Genomic DNA, 23,260 nt, shown 5'->3' on the forward strand with positions numbered 1-23,260 from the left:
CCAGAGGACCCAAATGACCCAGAGGACCCAGAGGACCCAAATGACCCAGAGGACCCAGAGGACCCAAATGACCCAGAGGACCCAAATGACCCAGAGGACCCAGAGGACCCAAATGACCCAGAGGACCCAAATGACCCAAATGACCCAAATGACCCAGAGGACCCAAATGACCCAGAGGACCCAAATGACCCAGAGGACCCAAATGACCCAGAGGACCCAAATGACCCAGAGGACCCAAATGACCCAAATGACCCAAATGACCCAGAGGACCCAAATGACCCAGAGGACCCAAATGACCCAGAGGACCCAAATGACCCAAATGACCCAGAGGACCCAAATGACCCAGAGGACCCAAATGACCCAGAGGACCCAAATTCTATGTATGTTTCTATGATGATGTATGTTTTGGTGAAAGTACATAATGTGAATACTAGTAGCAATTTTACAAAAACCATGGCATAATTTCAAATCTTGACCCGAGATGATAATTATGCTACATCATAATTTCCATGTGCCAACCTGGGCGGAATCCAAGTGGATTCACTTGACTTGTTACCTTCGCAAAAGCGGAAGGTTATGTTTTGATCGCTGTGTATTTATTTGTATGTCTGTGTGTGTGTGTGTATGTTATTCGCATAACTCAAAAAGTATTCAACCGAATTGCATGAAATTTGGTGGGATGATTGGTTATTATACGGGACACATTTGATTAGATTTTGGGAGCAATCGGGTCAAAGGTCAAGGTCAAGGTCACGAAAAGGTCCAAATCGTATTTTTGTTGTTCTGTTCCCTACACTCCCATGCCAAGTACAGAACAGTAGCTGCGGCGAAGGTATGCGCTCTACCGAGTGCCCGTTCTAGTTAATGTTTGCGATGTGATCTGAGAATGACATGGATGTGTTAAAAGTGACGCCAAGTATTTTTGTTTGGGGTGTGTGTGGAATAGGAATGTTGTTCAGTGTGATGTGTGGTGCACCGCTATGTTCCTCAGTGTAATTTGTTAGAAGAGCAACTGCTGAAGAGCAACTACTTTTAGTCTGTTGATGGTGAGCCAGGTTTGTAGGGTGCTGAGGAGGGGTTGAAGTTGTGCTGTGGTGGTGCTGATGTTGCTACGAGTGGAGGTGATGCTTATATCGTCCGCATACGAGGCTAATTGTATGTTCTCGGGTGGCTGTGGAATGTCGTGCATGAACGGATTAAAGGGTGTGAGGGAGAGGACTGAGCCTTGAGGGACAGCACCGTGTGTGCGATGCCGTGCCGTTAAAAAAAGACGAATGACTGCATGTTGCATGTTGTGTTAAAGTGTTACATGTTGTTTGTAAGTTGTTCGAGTGCGTTGTGTGATGCATTACGTGCGTATTGCATGGTGTATTGCATGGTATATTGTTTGTGAGTGTTCCATGTTGGTTTTTATAAAGGAAATTGTCCATTCCAAAGAGCTGAATACCAACAATATTTCCCACTTGGCCCAACTGGTTCCAGATCAATGAAAGCAGGTACGATACAGGTGTTTCATTCATGCAAGCAATTCCAAAAATGCAAGACTATTCTAGAATCCTTTTCAGCTTTCATCATTAATTGGTAAATCGTCACCAACAGTGCGGAATCGATTACAAAATGTCAAAGGTACAAACATCATTCAATGTTCAGAGGCCTATTGTGAGCAAAACAGCTTCTGTAATTATAAATTTATGAGACATTTTAAAATAATTTCAGCTCTGCCAGCCAGCTTCCTCCTGCCACCCCCTGCAGAGGGATCTGCAGTGCTAAAGGATGACTTGGTCGTCAATTTAACACCGGCTCACCTGGGGGAGGCATACATTTTGTAGAGGTGTTTCTCGATATTGTCCCTCATCAGCACGGATCAGATCCACCACCAAGCTTTGAGTCTTGGCAGAACCAAAATGGAGAAGATAAATTAATGCTTCAGACAGACCTTCTGGTAATAATGAAAAAAAACAACTGGGACAGACGAGAATTCATGAGGGGACAAGGATACAAACTGGTAACCTGGAGAAGGCCCTCTAAGATGCAAAGGTGTAAGATGCAAAGATGCATTATCTTAAACAGAGATCAGATCAGAAAGATCAGATGGAGAGATGGAATTGAAATATTTACTGGAGTACAATGACCTCAAATTGTATTGAATACGATTTCATCATGAATAGGCTGATCAAGTGACGTTGTCTATCTGTATTACTATATACTAGGGCATGCCCGTACGTGGGTGCCCGTTCCTTGCCAAAAAAAAAAAATAACGCTACCCGTACGCTCTACCCCGCCCATACGCCCGTAAACAAAAAAAACAACGCTCTTCGCTTCCGCCCTTCGCTCTGACTGAATTGGGAGAAATAATGCGCATAAGAAATCGAGAAATTATTATTTTCTCCGGAAGAAATCGAATTACGAACCGTAATGGCGCACGCGCTCGGCTCGGCTCGCTCTCACATCGGCCACGCCTACGCAACAACGCGTTCTGTGATTGGCTGCCGGAAGTGCAGTCTTCACTGTCCGGAAGGTCGCAAATCGCAGTTACGATGAATCGCAAATTAGTTTTAATTAGTTTTAAAACATAGTTTAACGGCAACATAGTTTTCCAACGTGAAATAAATGAATACGCTCTCAAATGTGCCGTCCGAGGCAGAGTCTGTTCGCCACGTTCGGCACACGTGATAGCTCGCTGCTCTCTGATTGGTTGAATCGTTTTTTGGACATAGCTCGGTAACTACTTCTCCGATTAATATGAAACCTTGAAAAGGCACATCCTCGGGTCCCCAGCAATATACCTGGCAAGTTTCAAGTATATCGGACCCGTGGTTGTCGAGAAACAGCGGTCACAGACATACAGACATACAAACATACAAACATACAAACATACAAACATACACACAGAGATTACTGGAATTATAGATAGATGTATATGAGCGCACACATGCGTACACACACACACACACACACACACACACACACACACACACACACACACACACACACTTTTATTTTATTTTTATTTAATTAAATAATTTTTTATTTTAAGTTTAAGTTTTAAAAATTTGCATATTAGGTCACTGAATTGGTTCACTAATCAAAAGGTAGGAGCCGTTTTTTTTTTTGTTTTTTTTTAGATCAACAGATCAATAGTCAAGGTTGCGTTAAATTGCCAATTTTCCCCCGATTGACCCGAAATTTAAAGAATTTGCATATTAGGTCACTGAATTGGTTAAATAATCAGGAGGTAGGAGCCGATTGTTTTTTTTCTTTTAAATCAAAAGGTCAAAGGTCAAGGTTGCATAAAATCGTCAATTTTCCATCCCATTGATCTGAAATTTAAAGAATTTGCATATTAGGTCACTGAATTGGTTAATTAATCAGGAGGTAGGAGCCGATTGTTTTTTTTCTTTTAAATCAAAAGGTCAAAGGTCAAGGTTGCATAAAATCGTAAATTTTCCGTCCCATTGATCTTAAATTTAAAGAATTTGCATATTAGGTCACTGAATTAGTTAATTAATCAGGAGGTAGGAGCCGATTGTTTTTTTCCCTTTTAAATCAAAAGGTCAAAGGTCAAGGTTGCATAAAATCATCAATTTTCCGTCCCATTGATCTGAAATTTAAAGAATTTGCATATTAGGTCAATGAATTGGTTAATTAATCAGGAGGTAGGAGCCGATTGTTTTTTTTCTTTTAAATCAAAAGGTCAAAGGTCAAGGTTGCATAAAATCGTCAATTTTCCATCCCATTGATCTTAAATTTAAAGAATTTGCATATTAGGACACTGAATGAGTTAATTAATCAGGAGGTAGGAGCCGATTGTTTTTTTCCCTTTTAAATCAAAAGGTCAAAGGTCAAGGTTGCATAAAATCGTCAATTTTCCGTCCCATTGATCTGAAATTTAAAGAATTTGCATATTAGGTCACTGAATTGGTTAATTAATCAGGAGGTAGGAGCCGATTGTTTTTTTTTCTTTTAAATCAAAAGGTCAAAGGTCAAGGTTGCATAAAATCGTCAATTTTCCGTCCCATTGATCTGAAATTTAAAGAATTTGCATATTAGGACACTGAATTAGTTAATTAATCAGGAGGTAGGAGCCGATTGTTTTTTTTTCCTTTTAAATCAAAAGGTCAAAGGTCAAGGTTGCATAAAATCGTCAATTTTCTGTCCGATTGATCTGAAATCTTACTATAATTCACCAAATGTCCGTCCGTCCGTCCGGCCGTCTGTCTGTTCGAAGGTACCGTAAAAACTGCTGAACCGATCGCAACGATATTTTGGGTGGATAATCCTGGGATCCCCAGGAGTAAAATAGGCTATTTAGTTTTCCCAATTTCAGCTTTAGTCTCCAGCATTCTCAGGTTTGGACTCCCGCATAACATTCGCGTTCGCATAACGTTCATTGTTCTCATTGTGACGATGTTGCTTTCCCGGGTGCCGCGTGATCGGTGCGGCCGTTTGATCGGTGCGGCCGTTTGATCGGTGCGGCCGTTTGAGCGGTGCGGCCGTTTGATCGGTGCAGCCGTTTGATCGGTGCAGCCGTTTGTGCGGCACCCGGGAAAGCAACATGTCTCCATCGATCGCCAACAGATCGCTGTCTCGATCCTGCCAAGGCCGTAACAGCGATCGGCTCAAAATCCTTTTAACTGTTGATTTGGTACAGTTACACATATCGGGAATTTGGTACACGTATCGGGAGTACATACGACATAGCGATTGTGAACACGATTATCGATCACGATTCACGATCACGATCACGATCATCACGATCATAGTGTATCGATCACGATTTGAAACACGATGGAATAATATTTACCGATATGAACACTGAACAGTGATGTGGCTTTTATTGAAATTCGAAAGATACTGTTTAGATTTTGATGATTTGTGTGTGATATGATTCAATGGATGTTTATATGAATCGTTTAAAATTAAAAAAAACCTTCAATTTCTGATATTTTGCCTTTTCATTTGGGCCTCCCAATTGAAGCCCCGCCCATAGGGCGGGTACCGTTGCTAGTTTAAAGAATTTGCATATCGAGTCACACACACAATTGGTTCACCAATCAAAAGCTAGAAGGTGATTATTATTTATTTTTGATTAAAGGTCAAGGCTGCATAAACAAATTGCCAATTTTCATTTTGTATTTGTTTGTTTTTTTACCTTATCGTTTTCGTTACGTTTAGCATACGGAGAACAAAGAAGACGTCTCAATACAAACGGATGCTTTCTAGTTCTCTTAATTTTATTGTTACAGATGTTGCCGCCATTTTGTGTGTTGATTAAAGCCGCCCGAAAGGTTTACTCGTCATCTTCTTCCTCTGTTCTGCTACACCGCACGAACGTGGGACTTCAAGCAAAGCATAAAAGGTGATCTTTCACTGCCCATGACTCTCCATTGATGCAACGATGTGAGGACACCAGATGAGGGGTTTCGCTGTACCATACTGTTAAAGAAATTCCGGGAGAGCCTTAGGCCCACAAACGCACCCCGGGGCAGCGAAGGCCCTGACCTCCCCTCTCATTGCCCTGATAGGCGCCCGTGGAACTACGTCACTTCCGGTTAGTGCACCCTTCGCGACAACAGTCACGTGATTGGATACGTTGAAAACAAACCACAAAAGGGCACGTGTTACAGCTTACTTCCGGTAGTCTCGCCCTCACCTATACCGGCCACCATTAGCCCCAGTCAATCAAATGCAATCACAGTCCCACTGGCTTCCATACAATCAGCAGTGTTGACAATAATAGCCACTAGGCCTACCTAGTTGTAGGCCACCAACGTAGGTGGACGGTGGTGCCTCAATGAATAAATCATACAAATCAATCTCATAACGAATCATCGTACAAATTATGAATCATCACTACTCACTCGTGGAAGCTTAGACCGCGTTCTTATGCCCCGGCTTGATCGTTTGTGCAGTTAATCGCAAAACATTCATTCACCCCCATTGCTGCAGCACCACTTCCTGGAAGGCGCCGTCATCACACATATTCCAAGATGGCCGCAAAACTTCTGTGGTAAACACCGGAACGTCCATTCTGTTATAAATAGATTTTTACCTTTCAGGGGAGACCATGACATGCATAAAACACTCTATGACTGAAAGACGCCTGCCTTATTGCTGTCGACTCCGAACTCTTCTTCTTTACCCACAAGCTTTATGGCTCCTATTCCGATCACTGTCCACTCTGCCGAAAAACTCCACTTCACGGATCTTGTCCAATTCGTTCATTATCTTAAACATCTCAATAAGATCCCCTCGTAATCACCTCCTTTCCAATGTATTATTTGTCTCTGAATCATTCCTCATAGCTGAGACCACCTTGGCCTGAAATCAAGCTGGTAGCCCAACACTGACCCCGGAATCAATCTGGTAGCCCAATAATGAACCCCGGAATCAATCTGGTAGCCCAACACTGAACCCCGGAATCAATCTGGTAGCCCAACACTGACCCCGGAATCAATCTGGTATCCCAATAATGAACCCTGGAATCAATCTGGTAGCCCAACACTGAACCCAGGAATCAAGCTGGTAGCCCAACACTGACCTTGGAATCAATCTGGTAGCCCAACACTGAACCCAGGAATCAATCTGGTAGCCCAACACTGACCCTGGAATCAATCTGGTAGCCCAACACGCACCCTGGAATCAATCTGGTAGCCCAACACTGACCCTGGAATCAATCTGGTAGCCCAACACTGAACCCAGGAATCAATCTGGTAACCCAACACTGACCCTGGAATCAATCTGGTAGCCCAACACTGACCCTGGAATCAATCTGGTAGCCCAACACTGACCCTGGAATCAATCTGGTAGCCCAACACTGACCCTGGAATCAATCTGGTAGCCCAACACTGATCCTGGAATCAATCTGGTAGCCCAACACTGACCCTGGAATCAATCTGGTAGCCCAACACTGACCCTGGAATCAATCTGGTAGCCCAACACTGATCCTGGAATCAATCTGGTAGCCCAACACTGAACCCAGAAATCAATCTGGTAGCCCAACACTGAACCCAGGAATCAATCTGGTGCCCAACACTGACCCTGGAATCAATCTGGTAGCCCAACACTGACCCTGGAATCAATCTGGTAGCCCAACACTGAACCCAGGAATCAATCTGGTAGCCCAACACTGACCCTGGAATCAATCTGGTAGCCCAACACTGAACCCAGAAATCAATCTGGTAGCCCAACACTGACCCTGGAATCAATCTGGTAGCCCAACACTGATCCTGGAATCAATCTGGTAGCCCAACACTGAACCCAGGAATCAATCTGGTAGCCCAACACTGATCCTGGAATCAATCTGGTAACCCAACACTGAACCCAGGAATCAATCTGGTAGCCCAACACTGACCCAGGAATCAATCTGGTAGCCCAACACTGATCCTGGAATCAATCTGGTAGCCCAACACTGAACCCAGGAATCAATCTGGTAGCCCAACACTGACCCTGGAATCAATCTGGTAGCCCAACACTGAACCCCAAAATCAATGGGGTAGCCAAACACTGACACCCAAAATCAATGGGGTAGCTCAACACTGACCCCCAAAATCAATGAGGTAGCCAAACACTGAACCCCAAAATAAATGTGGTAGCCCAACACTGAACCCCAAAATCAATGGGGTAGCCCAACAGTGAACCCCAAAATCAATGGGGCAGACCTACACTGAACCCCAAAATCAATGGGGTAGCCCAACATTGAACCCCAAAATCAATGGGGAACCCTACACTGAACCCCAAAATCAATGGGGAACCCTACACTGATCCCCAAAATCAATGGGGTAGCCCTACAGTGAAACCCAAAATCAATGGGGAACCCTACGCTGAACCCCAAAATCAATGGGGTAGCCCTATACTGAACCCTCTCTGTGGCAGCGAAATGTCCTTCTTGAGTTGTGGTGACGAAAACCTGCGCAGAATATTCCAGATGAGGCCTCACTAAATTCCAATAAAATGGTAAAACTAGAACGGGCACTCGGTAGAGCGCATACCTTCGCCGCAGCTACTGTTCTGTACTTGGCATGGGAGTGTAGGGAACAGAACAGTGAACAGTTTGGTGCTGATTTCATGCAAATCGGATAAGAATTGACCGAGTTATGACAAACAAGATCGGGCATTGAATTCTGAACATTTTGGCATTAGTTGCATGCCAATTGGATAAACATTTTGGCATTAGTTGCATGCCAATTGGATAAACATTTTGGCATTAGTTGCATGCCAATTGGATAAAAATTGACCGCGCTATGGTAAAAATACGATTTTGACCTTTTCGTGACCTTGACCTTGACCTTTGACCCGATTGCTCCCAAAATCTAATCAAATGTGTCCCGTATAATAACCAATCATCCCACCAAATTTCATGCAATTCGGTTGAATACTTTTTGAGTTATGCGAATAACATACACACACACACACACACAGACATACAAATAAATACACAGCGATCAAAACATAACCTTCCGCTTTTGCGAAGGTAACTACCTCTTTTCATTTATAAACTTATCCCCTACAAATACAGCCCCGTTTGCTTTACCTGTAGCTACCTGGAATTGTCCTGCATGCTTACCTCCTGTATGTATTACCACTCCCACATCCTTCACCTGTGTGACTCAAGAAGTATCTGGGTGGGTGTAAAAATGATGAGGATATGACATGGATGAGGATGGGACAGTGATATGGATGTGACAGCAACGAGGATGTGACAGAAATGTGGATGTGACATCAATATGGATGTGAGATCAATGTGGATGTGATAGTGATGAGGATGTGACAGCGATGAGGATGTGGCAGCGATGAGGATGTGACAGCAATGTGGATGTGACATCAATATGGATGTGAGATCATTGTGGATGTGATAATGATGAGGATGTGACAGCGATGAGGATGTGGCAGCGATGAGGATGTGATAGTGATGAGGATGTGACAGCGATGAGGATGTGACAGAAATGTGGCTGTGACATCAATATGGATGTGAGATCATTGTGGATGTGATAGTGATGAGGATGTGACAGCGATGAGGATGTGGCAGCGATGAGGATGTGACAGCGATGAGGATGTGACAGCAATGTGGATGTGACAGCGATGTGGATGTGATAGTGACGAGGATGTGACAGCAATGTGGATGTGATAGTGATGAGGATGTGACAGCGATGAGGATGTGATAGTGACGAGGATGTGACAGTGATGAGGATGTGATAGTGATGAGGATGTGACAGCGATGAGGAGGTGACAGCAATGTGGATGTGATAGTGACGAGGATGTGACAGCGATGATGATGTGACAGCGATGAGGATGTGATAGTGACGAGGATGTGACAGCGATGAGGATGTGACAGTGATGAGGATGTGACAGCAATGTGGTTGTGATAGTGATGAGGATGTGACAGCGATGTGGATGTGACAGCAATGTGGATGTGATAGTGATGAGGATGTGACAGCAATGTGGATGTGACAGCAATGTGGATGTGACAGCAATGTGGATGTGATAGTGACGAGGATGTGACAGCGATGAGGATGTGACAGCAATGTGGATGTGATAGTGATGAGGATGTGACAGCGATGAGGATGTGACAGCGATGTGGATGTGATAGTGATGAGGATGTGACAGCAATGTGGATGTGACAGCGATGTGGATGTGACAGCAATGTGGATGTGATAGTGATGAGGATGTGACAGCGATGAGGATGTGACAGCAATGTGGATGTGATAGTGATGAGGATGTGACAGCGATGAGGATGTGACAGCAATGTGGATGTGATAGTGACGAGGATGTGACAGGGATGCGGATGTGATAGTGACGAGGACGTGACAGCAATGAGGATGTGATAGTGACGAGGATGTGACAGGGATGCGGATGTGATAGTGACGAGGATGTGACAGGGATGCGGATGTGATAGTGACGAGGATGTGACAGCGATGAGGATGTGACAGCAATGTGGATGTGATAGTGACGAGGATGTGACAGCAATGAGGATGTGATAGTGACGAGGATGTGACAGGGATGCGGATGTGATAGTGACGAGGATGTGACAGCAATGAGGATGTGATAGTGACGAGGATGTGACAGGGATGCGGATGTGATAGTGACGAGGATGTGACAGCGATGAGGATGTGACAGCAATGTGGATGTGATAGTGACGAGGATGTGACAGGGATGCGGATGTGATTGTGACGAGGATGTGACAGCAATGAGGATGTGATAGTGACGAGGATGTGACAGGGATGCGGATGTGATAGTGATGAGGATGTGACATCAATGAGGATGTGATAGTGACGAGGATGTGACAGGGATGCGGATGTGATAGTGACGAGGATGTGACAGCAACGAGGATGTGATAGTGACGAGGATGTGACAGGGATGCGGATGTGATAGTGACGAGGATGTGACATCAATGAGGATGTGATAGTGACAATGATGTGACAGGGATGCAGATGTGATAGTGACGAGGATGTGACAAGGATGCTGATGTGATAGTGACGAGGATGTGACAGCAATATGGATGTGATAGTGCCGAGGATGTGACAGCGATGTGGCTGTGATAGTGACGAGGATGTGACAGGGATGTGGCTGTGACAGCGATGAGGATGTGACAGCAATGTGGATGCGATAGTGACGAGGATGTGACAGGGATGCGGATGTGATAGTGCAGTGACGAGGATGTGTCAGCAATGTGGATGTGATAGTGACGAGGATGTGACAGGGATGCGGATGTGCTAGTGACGAGGATGTGTCAGCAATGAGGATGTGATAGTGACGAGGATGTGACAGGGATGCAGATGTGATAGTGACGAGGATGTGACAGCAATGAGGATGTGATAGTGACGAGGATGTGACAGGGATGCGGATGTGATAGTGACGAGGATGTGACAGGGATGCGGATGTGATAGTGACGAGGATGTGACAGGGATGCGGATGTGATAGTGACGAGGATGTGTCAGCAATGAGGATGTGATAGTGACGAGGATGTGACAGGGATGCGGATGTGATAGTGACGAGGATGTGACAGGGATGCGGATGTGATAGTGACGAGGATGTGTCAGCAATGAGGATGTGATAGTGACGAGGATGTGACAGGGATGCGGATGTGATAGTGACGAGGATGTGACAGCGATGAGGATGTGATAGTGACGAGGACGTGACAGGGATGTGGATGTGATAGTGACGAGGATGTGACAGCGATGAGGATGTGACAGCAATGAGGATGTGATAGTGACGAGGATGTGACAGGGATGCGGATGTGATAGTGACGAGGATGTGACAGGGATGCGGATGTGATAGTGACGAGGACGTGACAGGGATGTGGATGTGATAGTGACGAGGATGTGACAGCGATGAGGATGTGACAGCAATGTGGATGTGATCATGACGAGGATGTGACAGCGATGAGGATGTCACAGCGATGTGGATGTGATAGTGACGAGGATGTGACAGCAATGTGGATGTGATAGTGACGAGGATGTGACAGCAATGAGGATGTCAGAGCGATGTGGATGTGATCGTGACGAGGATGTGACAGCAATGTGTATGTGATCGTGACGAGGATGTGACAGCAATGTGGATGTGACAGGGATGTGGATGTGATAGTGATGAGGATGTGACAGCAATGTGGATGTGATAGTGACGAGGATGTGACAGCGATGAGGATGTCACAGCGATGTGGATGTGATCGTGACGAGGATGTGACAGCAATGTGTATGTGATCGTGACGAGGATGTGACAGCAATGTGGATGTGACAGGGATGTGGATGTGATAGTGATGAGGATGTGACAGCAATGTGGATGTGATAGTGACGAGGATGTGACAGCAATGTGGATGTGACAGGGATGTGGATGTGATAGTGATGAGGATGTGACAGCAATGTGGATGTGATCGTGACGAGGATGTGACAGCAATGTGTATGTGATCGTGACGAGGATGTGACAGCAATGTGGATGTGACAGCAATGTGGATGTGATAGTGATGAGGATGTGCCAGCAATGTGGATGTGATAGTGATGTGGATGTGACAGCAATGTGGATGTGATAGTGATGAGAATGTGCCAGCAATGTGGATGTGACAGGGATGTGGATGTGACAGGGATGTGGATGTGATAGTGATGAGGATGTGTCAGCAATGTGGATGTGATAGTGATGAGGATGTGCCAGCAATGTGGATGTGATAGTGATGAGGATGTGACAGCAATGTGGATGTGATAGTGATGAGGATGTGCCAGCAATGTGGATGTGATCGTGATGAGGATGTGCCAGCAATGTGGATGTGATAGTGATGAGGATGTGCCAGCAATGTGGATGTGATAGTGATGAGGATGTGCCAGCAATGTGGATGTGACAGGGATGTGGATGTGATAGTGATGAGGATGTGACAGCAATGTGGATGTGATAGTGATGAGGATGTGACAGCAATGTGGATGTGATAGTGACGAGGATGTGACAGCAATGTGGATGTGATAGTGACGAGGATGTGACAGCGATGAGGATGTGATAGTGACGAGGATGTGACAGCAATGTGGATGTGATAGTGATGAGGAGGTGACAGCAATGTGGATGTGATAGTGACGAGGATGTGACAGCAATGTGGATGTGACAGCAATGTGGATGTGATAGTGACGAGGATGTGACAGCAATGTGGATGTGATAGTGATGAGGATGTGACAGCCATGTGGATGTGATAGTGACGAGGATGTGACAGCGATGAGGTTGTGACAGCAATGTGGATCTGATAGTGACGAAGACGTGACAGAGATGTGGATGTGACAGCCATGAGGATGTGACCGATGTGGATGTGACAGAGATGTGGATGTGACAACGATGATGTGACAGCAATGTGGATGTGCCAGCCATGTGGATGTGCCAGCCATGAGGATGTGACAGCCATGAGGATGTGACCGATGTGGATGTGACAGAGATGTGGATGTGACAACGATGATGTGACAGCGATGTGGATGTGCCAGCCATGTGGATGTGACAGTGATGAGGATGTGACAGCCATAAGGATGTGACCGATGTGGATGTGACAGATATGTGAATGTGACAGCCATGAGGATGTGACAGCGATGAGGATGTGCCAGCCATGAGGATGTGACAGCGATGAGGATGTGACAGCCATAAGGATGTGACCGATGTGGATGTGACAGAGATGTGAATGTGACAGCCATGAGGATGTGACAGCGATGAGGATGTGACAGCGATGAGGATGTGACAGCGATGTGGAAGTGCCAGCGATGAGGATGTGACTGCGATGTGGATGTGACTGCAATGTGGATGTGCCAGCGATGAGGATGTGACTGCAATGTGGAAGTGCCAGCGATGAGGATGTGACTGCGATGTGGATGTGACTGCGATGTGGATGTGCCAGCATTGAGGATGTGACAGCGATGAGGATGTGACCGATGTGGATGTGACAGAGATGTGGATGTGACCGATGTGGATGTGACTGCGATGTGGATGTGACAGCATTGAGGATGTGACAGCGATGAGGATGTGACCGATGTGGATGTGACAGAGATGTGGATGTGACCGATGTGGATGTGACAGCGATGAGGATGTGACAGCGATGTGGAAGTGCCAGCAATGAGGATGTGACTGCGATGAGGATGTGACTGCGATGTGGATGTGACTGCGATGTGGATGCGCCAGCGATGAGGATGTGACTGTGATGTGGAAGTGCCAGCGATGAGGATGTGACTGCGAAGTGGAGGTGACTGCGATGTGGATGTGCCAGCATTGAGGATGTGACAGCGATGAGGATGTGACCGATGTGGATGTGACTGCGATGTGGATGTGACAGCATTGAGGATGTGACAGCGATGAGGATGTGACCGATGTGGATGTGATAGCGATGAGGATGTGACAGCCAGCGATGTGGAAGTGCCAGCGATGAGGATGTGACTGCGATGAGGATGTGACTGCGATGTGGATGTGACTGCAATGTGGATGTGCCAGCGATGAGGATGTGACTGCGATGTGGAAGTGCCAGCGATGAGGATGTGACTGCGATGTGGATGTGACTGCGATGTGGATGTGCCAGCATTGAGGACGTGACAGCGCTGAGGGTGTCTACACGAAGGGCTGAGTACCCATCCCAAATACTCCTAAAAGCATCTTTCAGACATTACCACTGATAGGACAAATGCAAACATCCAACAAGGTGTTTGATGATAAACGATGGTCCATGCCTGTACCATGGACCATCATGCCTGTACCAGTGTACCATGGACCATCATGCCTGTACCATGGACCATCATGCCTGTACCAGGGACCATCATGCCTGTACCATGGACCATCATGCCTGTACCATGGACCATCATGCCTGTACCATGGACCATCATGCCTGTACCATGGACCATCATGCCTGTACCATGGACCATCATGCCTGTACCATGGACCATCATGCATGTACCATGGACCATCATGCCTGTACCATGGACCATCATGCCTGTACCATGGACCATCATGCCTGTACCAGGGACCATCATGCCTGTACCAGGGACCATCATGCCTGTACCATGGACCATCATGCCTGTACCAGGGACCATCATGCCTGTACCATGGACCATCATGCCTGTACCATGGACCATCATGCCTGTACCATGGACCATCATGCCTGTACCATGGACCATCATGCCTGTACCATGGACCATCATGCATGTACCATGGACCATCATGCCTGTACCATGGACCATCATGCCTGTACCATGGACCATCATGCCTGTACCAGGGACCATCATGCCTGTACCAGGGACCATCATGCCTGTACCAGTGTACCATGGACCATCATGCCTGTACCATGGACCATCATGCCTGTACCATGGACCATCATGCCTGTACCATGGACCATCATGCCTGTACCATGGACCATCATGCATGTACCATGGACCATCATGCCTGTACCATGGACAATCATGCCTGTACCATGGACCATCATGCCTGTACCATGGACCATCATGCCTGTACCATGGACCATCATGACTGTACAACACCAACACCAGCAGTTCGGTGTTTGGTGATAAATGGGAGGGCGTTTTCTCTTTTGAAATTCTTTAAAGAATGCAGGCGAACTTTGAACCCGCTCTTAACCAGGTCATATAAAACTCCCAATAGTTCAGGTGCATTGCAAGCAATATACCATTTATCATTTTGTACTTTGCTCCTTCACACTAATACATATGAGCAAGACAAGATGGCGGATGTATGTGAACACACACTGCTTTCTCAGAAGGTGAGCAAGACTGCTTGGTTGTCGTTCGTCGTCCATTCTTGAGACAGACGAAGAAGAGACCGACATTCATGGGATTGTTGTTTCGTATGCAGCCTGCGGCTGCTGGTTGTGAAGGAGCTGGGGCTCCCACGTCGATCGGAAGAATGGACGCGACAAAAAGCTGGAATTCATCCGAGTTGCTTTAATCAAACCAAACACTCAGGCACTCTGAAAAGCCCGTTTATCGGGCAGCAATATATATACATATTATCCCGGAGCGTTTGCCCAGGAAAGGCGAGAGGGGGCGTGGCCCAGCGTCCCGACCGAGGCCTGGCAAGTTGAGCGCGGGCCTGCCCGGGCGTCCTGGACGAGCCCGGCATGGTGATCGCTCCGCGTCCTTGATAGGTGCAAGGCGATTGTGAAAACCCAGCGGTAGCCGCTACACACGTCCCCCCAGAATCGACTTGCACCGGCAGGGTCAATTTGAGGGGGGTCCTGATGACCCGGCCGAAGCGACCCCTGGCGGGTCGTGGGAGGGGGTCCGGTGTGGTGGTGGGCGGTCGAGTGGGGGGCACCGTGGACGGGGGGCGGCCTCGCCGCGGCGGAAGGGCCACCCGTGGTGGGTGGTCGACGTCCACGTGCGCCGGCTTGAGGCGGTCCACTGCAATCCGGTCCGACCTGCCGCCGATGTCGATGACGAACGACTTGTCGTCCCGTCGCAGCACCCGGAAGGGCCCGTCGTACGGCGGCCGGAGTGGCCCCCGATGTGCGTCGTGACGCACAAAAACATACTCCGCTGTGCGAAGTGCTGGGGGGACGTAGGACTGGGGGTCACCGTGGTGGGATGTTGGCACGGGGGCAAACCGTCGGGCGGCCTCCTGGAGGTCCGAGTGCTGGTGAGCTGCGGACCAGGGACTGGTAGCGTCGGGCACGAATTCGCCCGGGACGCGTAGCGCCTGGCCATAGACCAGCTCGGCGGTGGATGCCTGGAGGTCCTCCTTGGGGGCCGTGCGGAGGCCCAAAAGGACCCAAGGCAGCCGGTCGGCCCAACCGCCGTCTTGAAGGCCGGCCATGAGCGCGGCCTTCATGGAGCGGTGGAATCGCTCGCACAACCCGTTTGCTTGGGGGTGGTAGGCCGTAGTACGGTGGAGCTTGAACCCCAGGTTGCGGGCGACCGCGCCCCACAACTCGGAGGTGAACTGTGGTCCGCGGTCTGACGAGATGTCCGCCGGTGCGCCGAAGCGGGCGACCCAGGTGGCGATGAAAGCCTGCGCCACGTCGGCGGTGGTGGTGGAGACGAGGGGAATGGCCTCCGGCCACCTGGTGGTCCTGTCCACCATGGTGAGCAGGTGTGTGAACCCCCGTGACAGGGGGAGGGGGCCCACCAGATCCACGTTGACGTGGTCGAAACGTCGTTCGGGCACGGTGAAAGGTGCCAGCGGGGCCTGGGTGTGTCGGTGGACCTTGGCCCGTTGGCAGGCCGTGCAGATGCTGGTCCAATCGCGGACGTCCCGACGAAGGCCGTGCCAGACGAATCGCGCCGACACCAGCTTCTGGGAAGCTTTCCGGCCCGGGTGGGAAAGGCCGTGGAGGGAGGCGAAGATGCGGCGTTGCCAGGTGACGGGCACGATGGGGCGAGGCTGGCCTTGGGAGACGTTGCAGAGCAGGACAGTGTCCGCGAAGGGGATGTCGGCCAGGCGGAGGCCCGTGTCCGCCGCCCGGAGGGCTTGCACCGTGGCGTCGGTGGTTTGGTCCGCCGCCATAAGCGCAAAGTCCACGCCCAGGTGGACCGCGTTCGCGCTGGCCCGGGAAAGACAGTCGGCCACGGCGTTGTTTTTGCCGGCGACGTGCCGGATGTCCGTGGTAAACTCCGACACGGCGGAGAGGTGGCGCTGTTGGTGGGCCGACCACAGCTCCGTGACCTTGGCCATGGCGTAAACCAACGGCTTGTGGTCGACGAACGCCGTGAAAGGTCGGCCCTCCAGGAGGTGGCGGAAATGGCGGACGGCCAGGTGTAGACCGAGGAGCTCCCGGTCAAACGTGCTGTATTTGAGCTCGTTCGGCCGGAGCTGCCGGCTGAAAAAAGCGAGTGGCTGCCAAACCCCGTTCACCCATTGCTCATGTACGGCGCCCACCGCGTAGTCGGAGGCATCCGTGGTGAGGGCGATGGGAGCGTTGAGCACCGGGTGAGCGAGCAGTGTTGCGTCGGCGAGGGCCCGCTTTGAGCTTTGGAAGGCCGCATCCATTGCTGCGGACCAGGCGATGTCGTGCTTGGCCGGCTTGCCCCGGAGGGCTTCGTAGAGGGGCCGCATGAGTTGAGCAGCGTGGGGCACGAAGCGGTGATAAAAATTCACCATTCCCAGGAATTCCTGCAGGGCCTTTATGGTGCGGGGACGCGGGAACGTGGTGATGGCCTCGACCTTGGTTGGCAGCGGCACGGCCCCGTTCTTGGTGATGTGGTGGCCCAAAAAATCAACGGCCGTCGTGCCGAAGTGGCATTTGGCCGGGTTGACGATGAGGCCGTGCTCGCTGAGGCGCCCGAACAGTGTTCGGAGGTGGAGGAGGTGCTCGGCCCTGGACGTGCTGGCGACGAGGATGTCGTCCAGGTAAACGAAAAGGAACGGCAGGTCACGCAGCACGCCGTCCATCAAGCGCTGGAACGCCTGAGCCGCGTTCTTGAGACCAAACGGCATCCGCAAGAATTCGAATAAGCCGAACGGCGTGATGACTGCCGTTTTAGGGACGTCGGCCGCCCTGACAGGTACCTGGTGATATCCCCGTATGAGATCAATTTTCGAAAATATGACCCGTCCCGCCAGACGGGCGGAGAAGTCTTGGATATGCGGGATCGGGTACCTGTCGGGGGTGGTAGCGTCACTGAGACGGCGGTAGTCGCCACACGGGCGCCATCCACCCCCCGGCTTTGGCACGATGTGCAGTGGCGAGGCCCACGCGCTATCGGAGCGCCGCACGATGCCGAGGTGCTCCAACGCGTCGAATTCGGCCTTCGCCACGGCGAGCTTGGCTGGGTCGAGGCGGCGTGCCCTGGCGTAGACCGGCGGGCCCGTGGTTGGTATGTGGTGCTCGATCCCATGCCGTACTGCGACGGCCGAAAACGTCAGCCGCGTGAGGGCCGGGAACTCCGTGAGCAGGCGAGCAAACTCGTTCGCCGCCGGGACGGCGCATGCCAGCTCGGTCGGCGCGGAGCTGCTCAATGTGCATACCAGGGAGCTGAAGGTTTCGGCGTTGATTAAACGACGCCGTTGGACGTCCACCAGCAGTCCGTGTGCGCAGAGGAAGTCGGCGCCTAGCAGAGCCATGGGCACGTTTGCGGTTACAAACGTCCAAGCAAAGCGTTGGCCGCCGAAGCAGAGGGTGACGTTGCGCGGGCCGAAGGTGCGGATGGTCGATCCGTTGGCCGCAACCAAGGAGGGGCCGCAAACCGCGGACTGCCTGTCCTGGTCAGAGGCGGGTATGACACTCAGTTGGGCGCCGGTGTCGCACAGGAAGCGCCGTCCGGACGCTTTATCCGTGATGAACAGTAAGTTGCCCGTGTGGCCGGCGCTCATGGCTGGTAATGAACGCCGGCCCGGCCGTTTCCCGGCCTGCCGAAGGTGCACGGGGGTCGGCATGTCCGGGCCTTCTGTCCGAACCTGGCATGATAGTAACACCACGCTTGGTCAGGTGGAGGCCCCGGTCATCGTGCTGGAGGTGGTCGGCTCGGTGTAGCGGCCGCCAATTGCGTCGGCAGTTCGGTCGTCGACCGTGCCGGGTGCTCGGGCGCCATGGGTGTTGCGTCGGACGGCGGTGGGTCCCATGTCGCCGCTGCGATGCGCTGACCTGCGGCGGAGATCTTGTCGGCTTCTCTGGCAAGGGCCCGGGGATCTGTGATCGTCGTGCTTGCCAGGGCGAGGCGTACCGGGTTAGGCAGCTGACGGAGGAACAGCTCCCGGAACAGGAATGCCGGAGAGTGCTCGCCGAGCAGTGAAAGCATGTAGTCCATTCGCTCGGAAGGGCGCGTGTCGCCGAGCTCGGGCAGGTCGAGCAGGCGCCGTGCGCGTTCCGCCGATGGGAGGGCGAAAGCGTCGAGGAGAAGCTTCTTAATCGCGCCGTATTTGTCAGCGGCTGGCGGGCTCTCGAGGAGGCTCAGGGCGCGGGCCGTGGTGGCCGAACCGAGCGCTGCTACCACATGGTGGAAGCGGGTGTCGTCGGCCGTGATGCCTCGCAGGGCGAACAGGGAATCCGCCTGTGCGAACCAAACCGCCGCATGAGCCTCCCAGAAGGTAGGCAGTTTAAGGGCGACTGCCGTTTCCATGTCGGTAGGTCACCAATGAAGGAGCTGGGGCTCCCACGTCGATCGGAAGAATGGACGCGACAAAAAGCTGGAATTCATCCGAGTTGCTTTAATCAAACCAAACACTCAGGCACTCTGAAAAGCCCGTTTATCGGGCAGCAATATATATACATATTATCCCGGAGTGTTTGCCCAGGAAAGGCGAGAGGGGGCGTGGCCCAGCGTCCTGGCTGCGGCCTGGCAAGTTGAGGGCGAGCCTGCCCGGGCATGCCCGGGCGTCCCGACCGAGGCCTGGCAAGTTGAGCGCGGGCCTGCCCGGGCGTCCTGGACGAGCCCGGCATGGTGATCGCTCCGCGTCCTTGATAGGTGCAAGGCGATTGTGAAAACCCAGCGGTAGCCGCTACAGTTGCATCATTATTTGGAAGCGCGGCAGTGCCGCTGATGCAGTGACTCCTCTATAACCAGTCCGCTGGTACCTACTCATTTTGCCGACCTCGGAAACATGACAGGCTAGGTCAACCCACCTGGTGTTAATTCAACGAAGCGATAGGAGTTCGAACTCAGGACCAAATATCTTAAGCCAGTCAACTTAACGTTAAGCAAACATTAGGCTTATTCTTGGGCTGGCTTTATATCAGTAACATTCATGACTGTTGGGTCCATCATGCCTGTGTCACACCAACACCAGCAGGTCATTGGTCCATCATGCCTGCACCACACCAACAGCAGCAGTCCATTGGTCCTCATGCCTGTACCACACCAACACCAGCAGTCCATTGGTCCATCATGCCTGTACCACGCCAACACCGGCAGTCCATTGGTCCTCATGCCTGTACCACACCAACACCAGCAGGTCATTGGTCCATCATGCCTGTACCACACCAACACCAGCAGTCCATTGGTCCTCATGCCTGTACCACACCAACTCCAGCAGTCCATTGGTCCATCATGCCGGTGCCACACCAACACCAGCAATCCATTGGTCCATCATGCCTGTACCACACCAACACTAGCAGGCCATTGGGTCCATCATGCCTGAACCACACCAACACCAGCAGGCCATTGGGTCCATCATAACTGTACCACACCAACACCAGCAGGTCATTGGTCCATCATGCCTGTACCACACCAACAACAGCAGTCCGATTGGGTCCATCATGCCTATGCCACACCAGCAGTCTGATTGGGTCCATCATGCCTGTGCCACACCAGCAGTCCGATTGGGTCCATCATGCCTGTGCCACACCAACACCAGCAGGTCATTGGGCCCATCAGGCCTGTGCCACACCAACACCAGGAGGTCATTGGGCCCATCATGCCTGTGCCACACCAGCAGTCCGATTGGGTCCATCATGCCTGTGCCACACCAACACCAGCAGTCCGATTGGGTCCATCATGCCTATGCCACACCACCACCAGCAGGTCATTGGGCCCATCATGCCTGTGCCACACCAACACCAGCAGGTCATTGGGTCCATCATGCCTGTGCCACACCAACACCAGCAGGTCATTGGGTCCATCATGCCTGTGCCACACCAACACCAGCAGTCCGATTGGGTCCATCATGCCTATGCCACACCACCACCAGCAGGTCATTGGGCCCATCATGCCTGTGCCACACCAACACCAGCAGGTCATTGGGTCCATCATGCCTGTGCCACACCAACACCAGCAGTCCGATTGGGTCCATCATGCCTGTGCCACACCAATACCAACACCAACACCAGCAGGTCATTGGGCCCATCATGCCTATGCCACACCACCACCAGCAGGTCATTGGGCCCATCATGCCTATGCCACACCACCACCAGCAGGTCATTTGGCCCATCATGCCTGTGCCACACCAACACCAGCAGGTCATTGGGTCCATCATGCCTGTGCCACACCAACACCAGCAGTCCGATTGGGTCCATCATGCCTGTGCCACACCAATACCAACACCAACACCAGCAGGTCATTGGGCCCATCATGCCTATGCCACACCACCACCAGCAGGTCATTGGGCCCATCATGCCTATGCCACACCACCACCAGCAGGTCATTGGGCCCATCATGCCTGTGCCACACCAACACCAGCAGGTCATTGGGTCCATCATGCCTGTGCCACACCAACACCAGCAGTCCGATTGGGTCCATCATGCCTGTGCCACACCAACACCAACACCAGCAGTGGCAGTAGCAGTAGCAGTGGGCTACCATCAGATCGCCCATCCACACGGAAGTCCTTCCAATCCCTGTACGTGTACCCCCCCCCCCCCAATCTCCAAAGGATCTCGGTAGACCTACCGGTCACCTGTCGAATTCCAATGTAAACCCGTCAACCCTTATAGTTATAGTTATAGTTATATAACTCAGCAAATACATTGGGATTTGAAACATTAAGCAGCGGAAGTCCTGAAATGCCCTCCATGATCCATCGTGCTATCAGAGAATTACATGTACGGTTCAAACCACCACCTGACACTCAAGCTTACGGTGAACAGGTGACCTGCGAGGAGGTGAAACGAAGAACAATAAGAATTTGAATTTGAAACGAAAATCAAAACAAAATGTCCATTTCCGAATTCATAATAAATATCAGAAATAAGCCGAAAAACTTAACGACTCTTACTGGTCTTAGCTTAAACTTACTTATAAGTTATAGTTATACTTATATGGACATTTAACTGAGAACAAGGATTTAAAGTACGAAAATGAACAGAATGAAGTGTGAAATAGTAATGTGTAAGTAGAAAGAAAAAAAATAATGAGACGTTTTAAGAGGAAGAAGAAGAAGTATAACAAGAAGAGAGTCTTTCGACTTGAGGTCCGCGGGTAAGTCCGCGTAAGGAGCTCAGATTGAGTGCTGGGTGGAGGGGAAGGGAGAAGAAAGGGCAGAGAGGAAGAGGAAGATTAGGTGAAGCCGAATGCCGAAGAGGACGTTTGGGTGAAGAGGAAGAGTAGGTGAAGAGGAAGAGGAATCCGATGACGCTCGTGGGTCGAGAGGAAGAGACGATCGCTCAAGCGAGTGGTGGCACGGGGCCTGCAGGCCTCACACACGTCTGGCTGAGGTATTTGTCGGTCCGGTGAGACCTGGAAGACACGGAGTCCGTGATTGGGACAGGCAGACGGACAAGGTGGGCGGTGAACGCGTTTCGAAGCAGGTTGCGTCGGCACAGGTAATAGGGACGTCGTATATCATTCCATATATATCGAGGAGAAGGCAAGGCGGGAGCGAGTGTGGGACAAGATCAAGGTAGGCTCATGCGATCTGGTGACGTCGACAGATAAGCAGGTAGCTCGAGTGGAATTATCAAGGGACGCGCGTTGCAGGTGGACCTGTAAAGGTGGATGCAGCCACCGCGATGATGATGACAACCACTGCGGCCGAGAAGGTGGATGGCTTCAGCCGCAAGGCGCTCCATCGGGCCAGCAGGCAGCGCCGCTCGCAGGGATCGTCACAGTTTCACACGCATGCTCAGGTGGAGCTCACGCCATTACCGCTGCTCAAAGGTAAGCACTCAGGATTCAGGTAAAGCGTTTCACGGTACGGAGCGATGGTGTTCCACCTGATATTGATTAATGAGGGTGAATAGTAGTTGTAGATAATTATGCAAAACGTGTGTGTGTGTGTGTGTGTGTGTGTGTGTGTGTGTGTGTGTGTGTGTGTGTGTGTGTGTGTGTGTGTGTGTTTGTTTGTGTGTTTATATGTATATATGTGTGTGTGTGTTTATATGTGTGTTTATATGTGTGTGTGTGTGTGTGTTTATATGTGTGTGTTTATATGTGTG

The 23,260-nt window shown here is 50.6% G+C and overlaps 2 protein-coding genes and 1 long non-coding RNA gene across 3 annotated transcripts in view; 1 reads left to right on the forward strand and 2 right to left on the reverse strand.

Annotated features, from left to right (window-relative positions):
* LOC137426571 (glyoxal reductase) overlaps positions 1–6,086 on the reverse strand; it is a 35,280-nt gene extending 29,194 nt beyond the window's left edge. The window contains exons 1-2 of the mRNA XM_068115204.2: positions 5,862–6,086; positions 1,806–1,889 (exon numbers count right to left, since the gene is read on the reverse strand). The gene's annotated coding sequence lies outside the window, so the exon portion shown is untranslated. The remainder of the gene's footprint in view (positions 1–1,805; positions 1,890–5,861) is intronic.
* LOC144892443 (uncharacterized) overlaps positions 1–23,260 on the reverse strand; it is a 474,675-nt gene that overhangs the window by 423,605 nt on the left and 27,810 nt on the right. The window lies entirely within an intron of this gene.
* Positions 22,254–23,260, forward strand: part of LOC137426569 (serine/threonine-protein phosphatase 2A 56 kDa regulatory subunit alpha isoform) — a 98,700-nt gene continuing 97,693 nt past the window's right edge. Inside the window, exon 1 of the mRNA XM_068115201.2 lies at positions 22,254–22,982. Coding sequence (XP_067971302.1) covers positions 22,835–22,982 — 148 coding nt within the window. The 5' untranslated portion in view covers positions 22,254–22,834. The remainder of the gene's footprint in view (positions 22,983–23,260) is intronic.

The sequence above is a fragment of the Myxine glutinosa genome, chromosome 5 (genome assembly GCF_964187855.1).
Source record: "Myxine glutinosa chromosome 5, kmMyxGlut1.1, whole genome shotgun sequence".
Lineage (NCBI taxonomy): Eukaryota > Metazoa > Chordata > Myxini > Myxiniformes > Myxinidae > Myxine > Myxine glutinosa.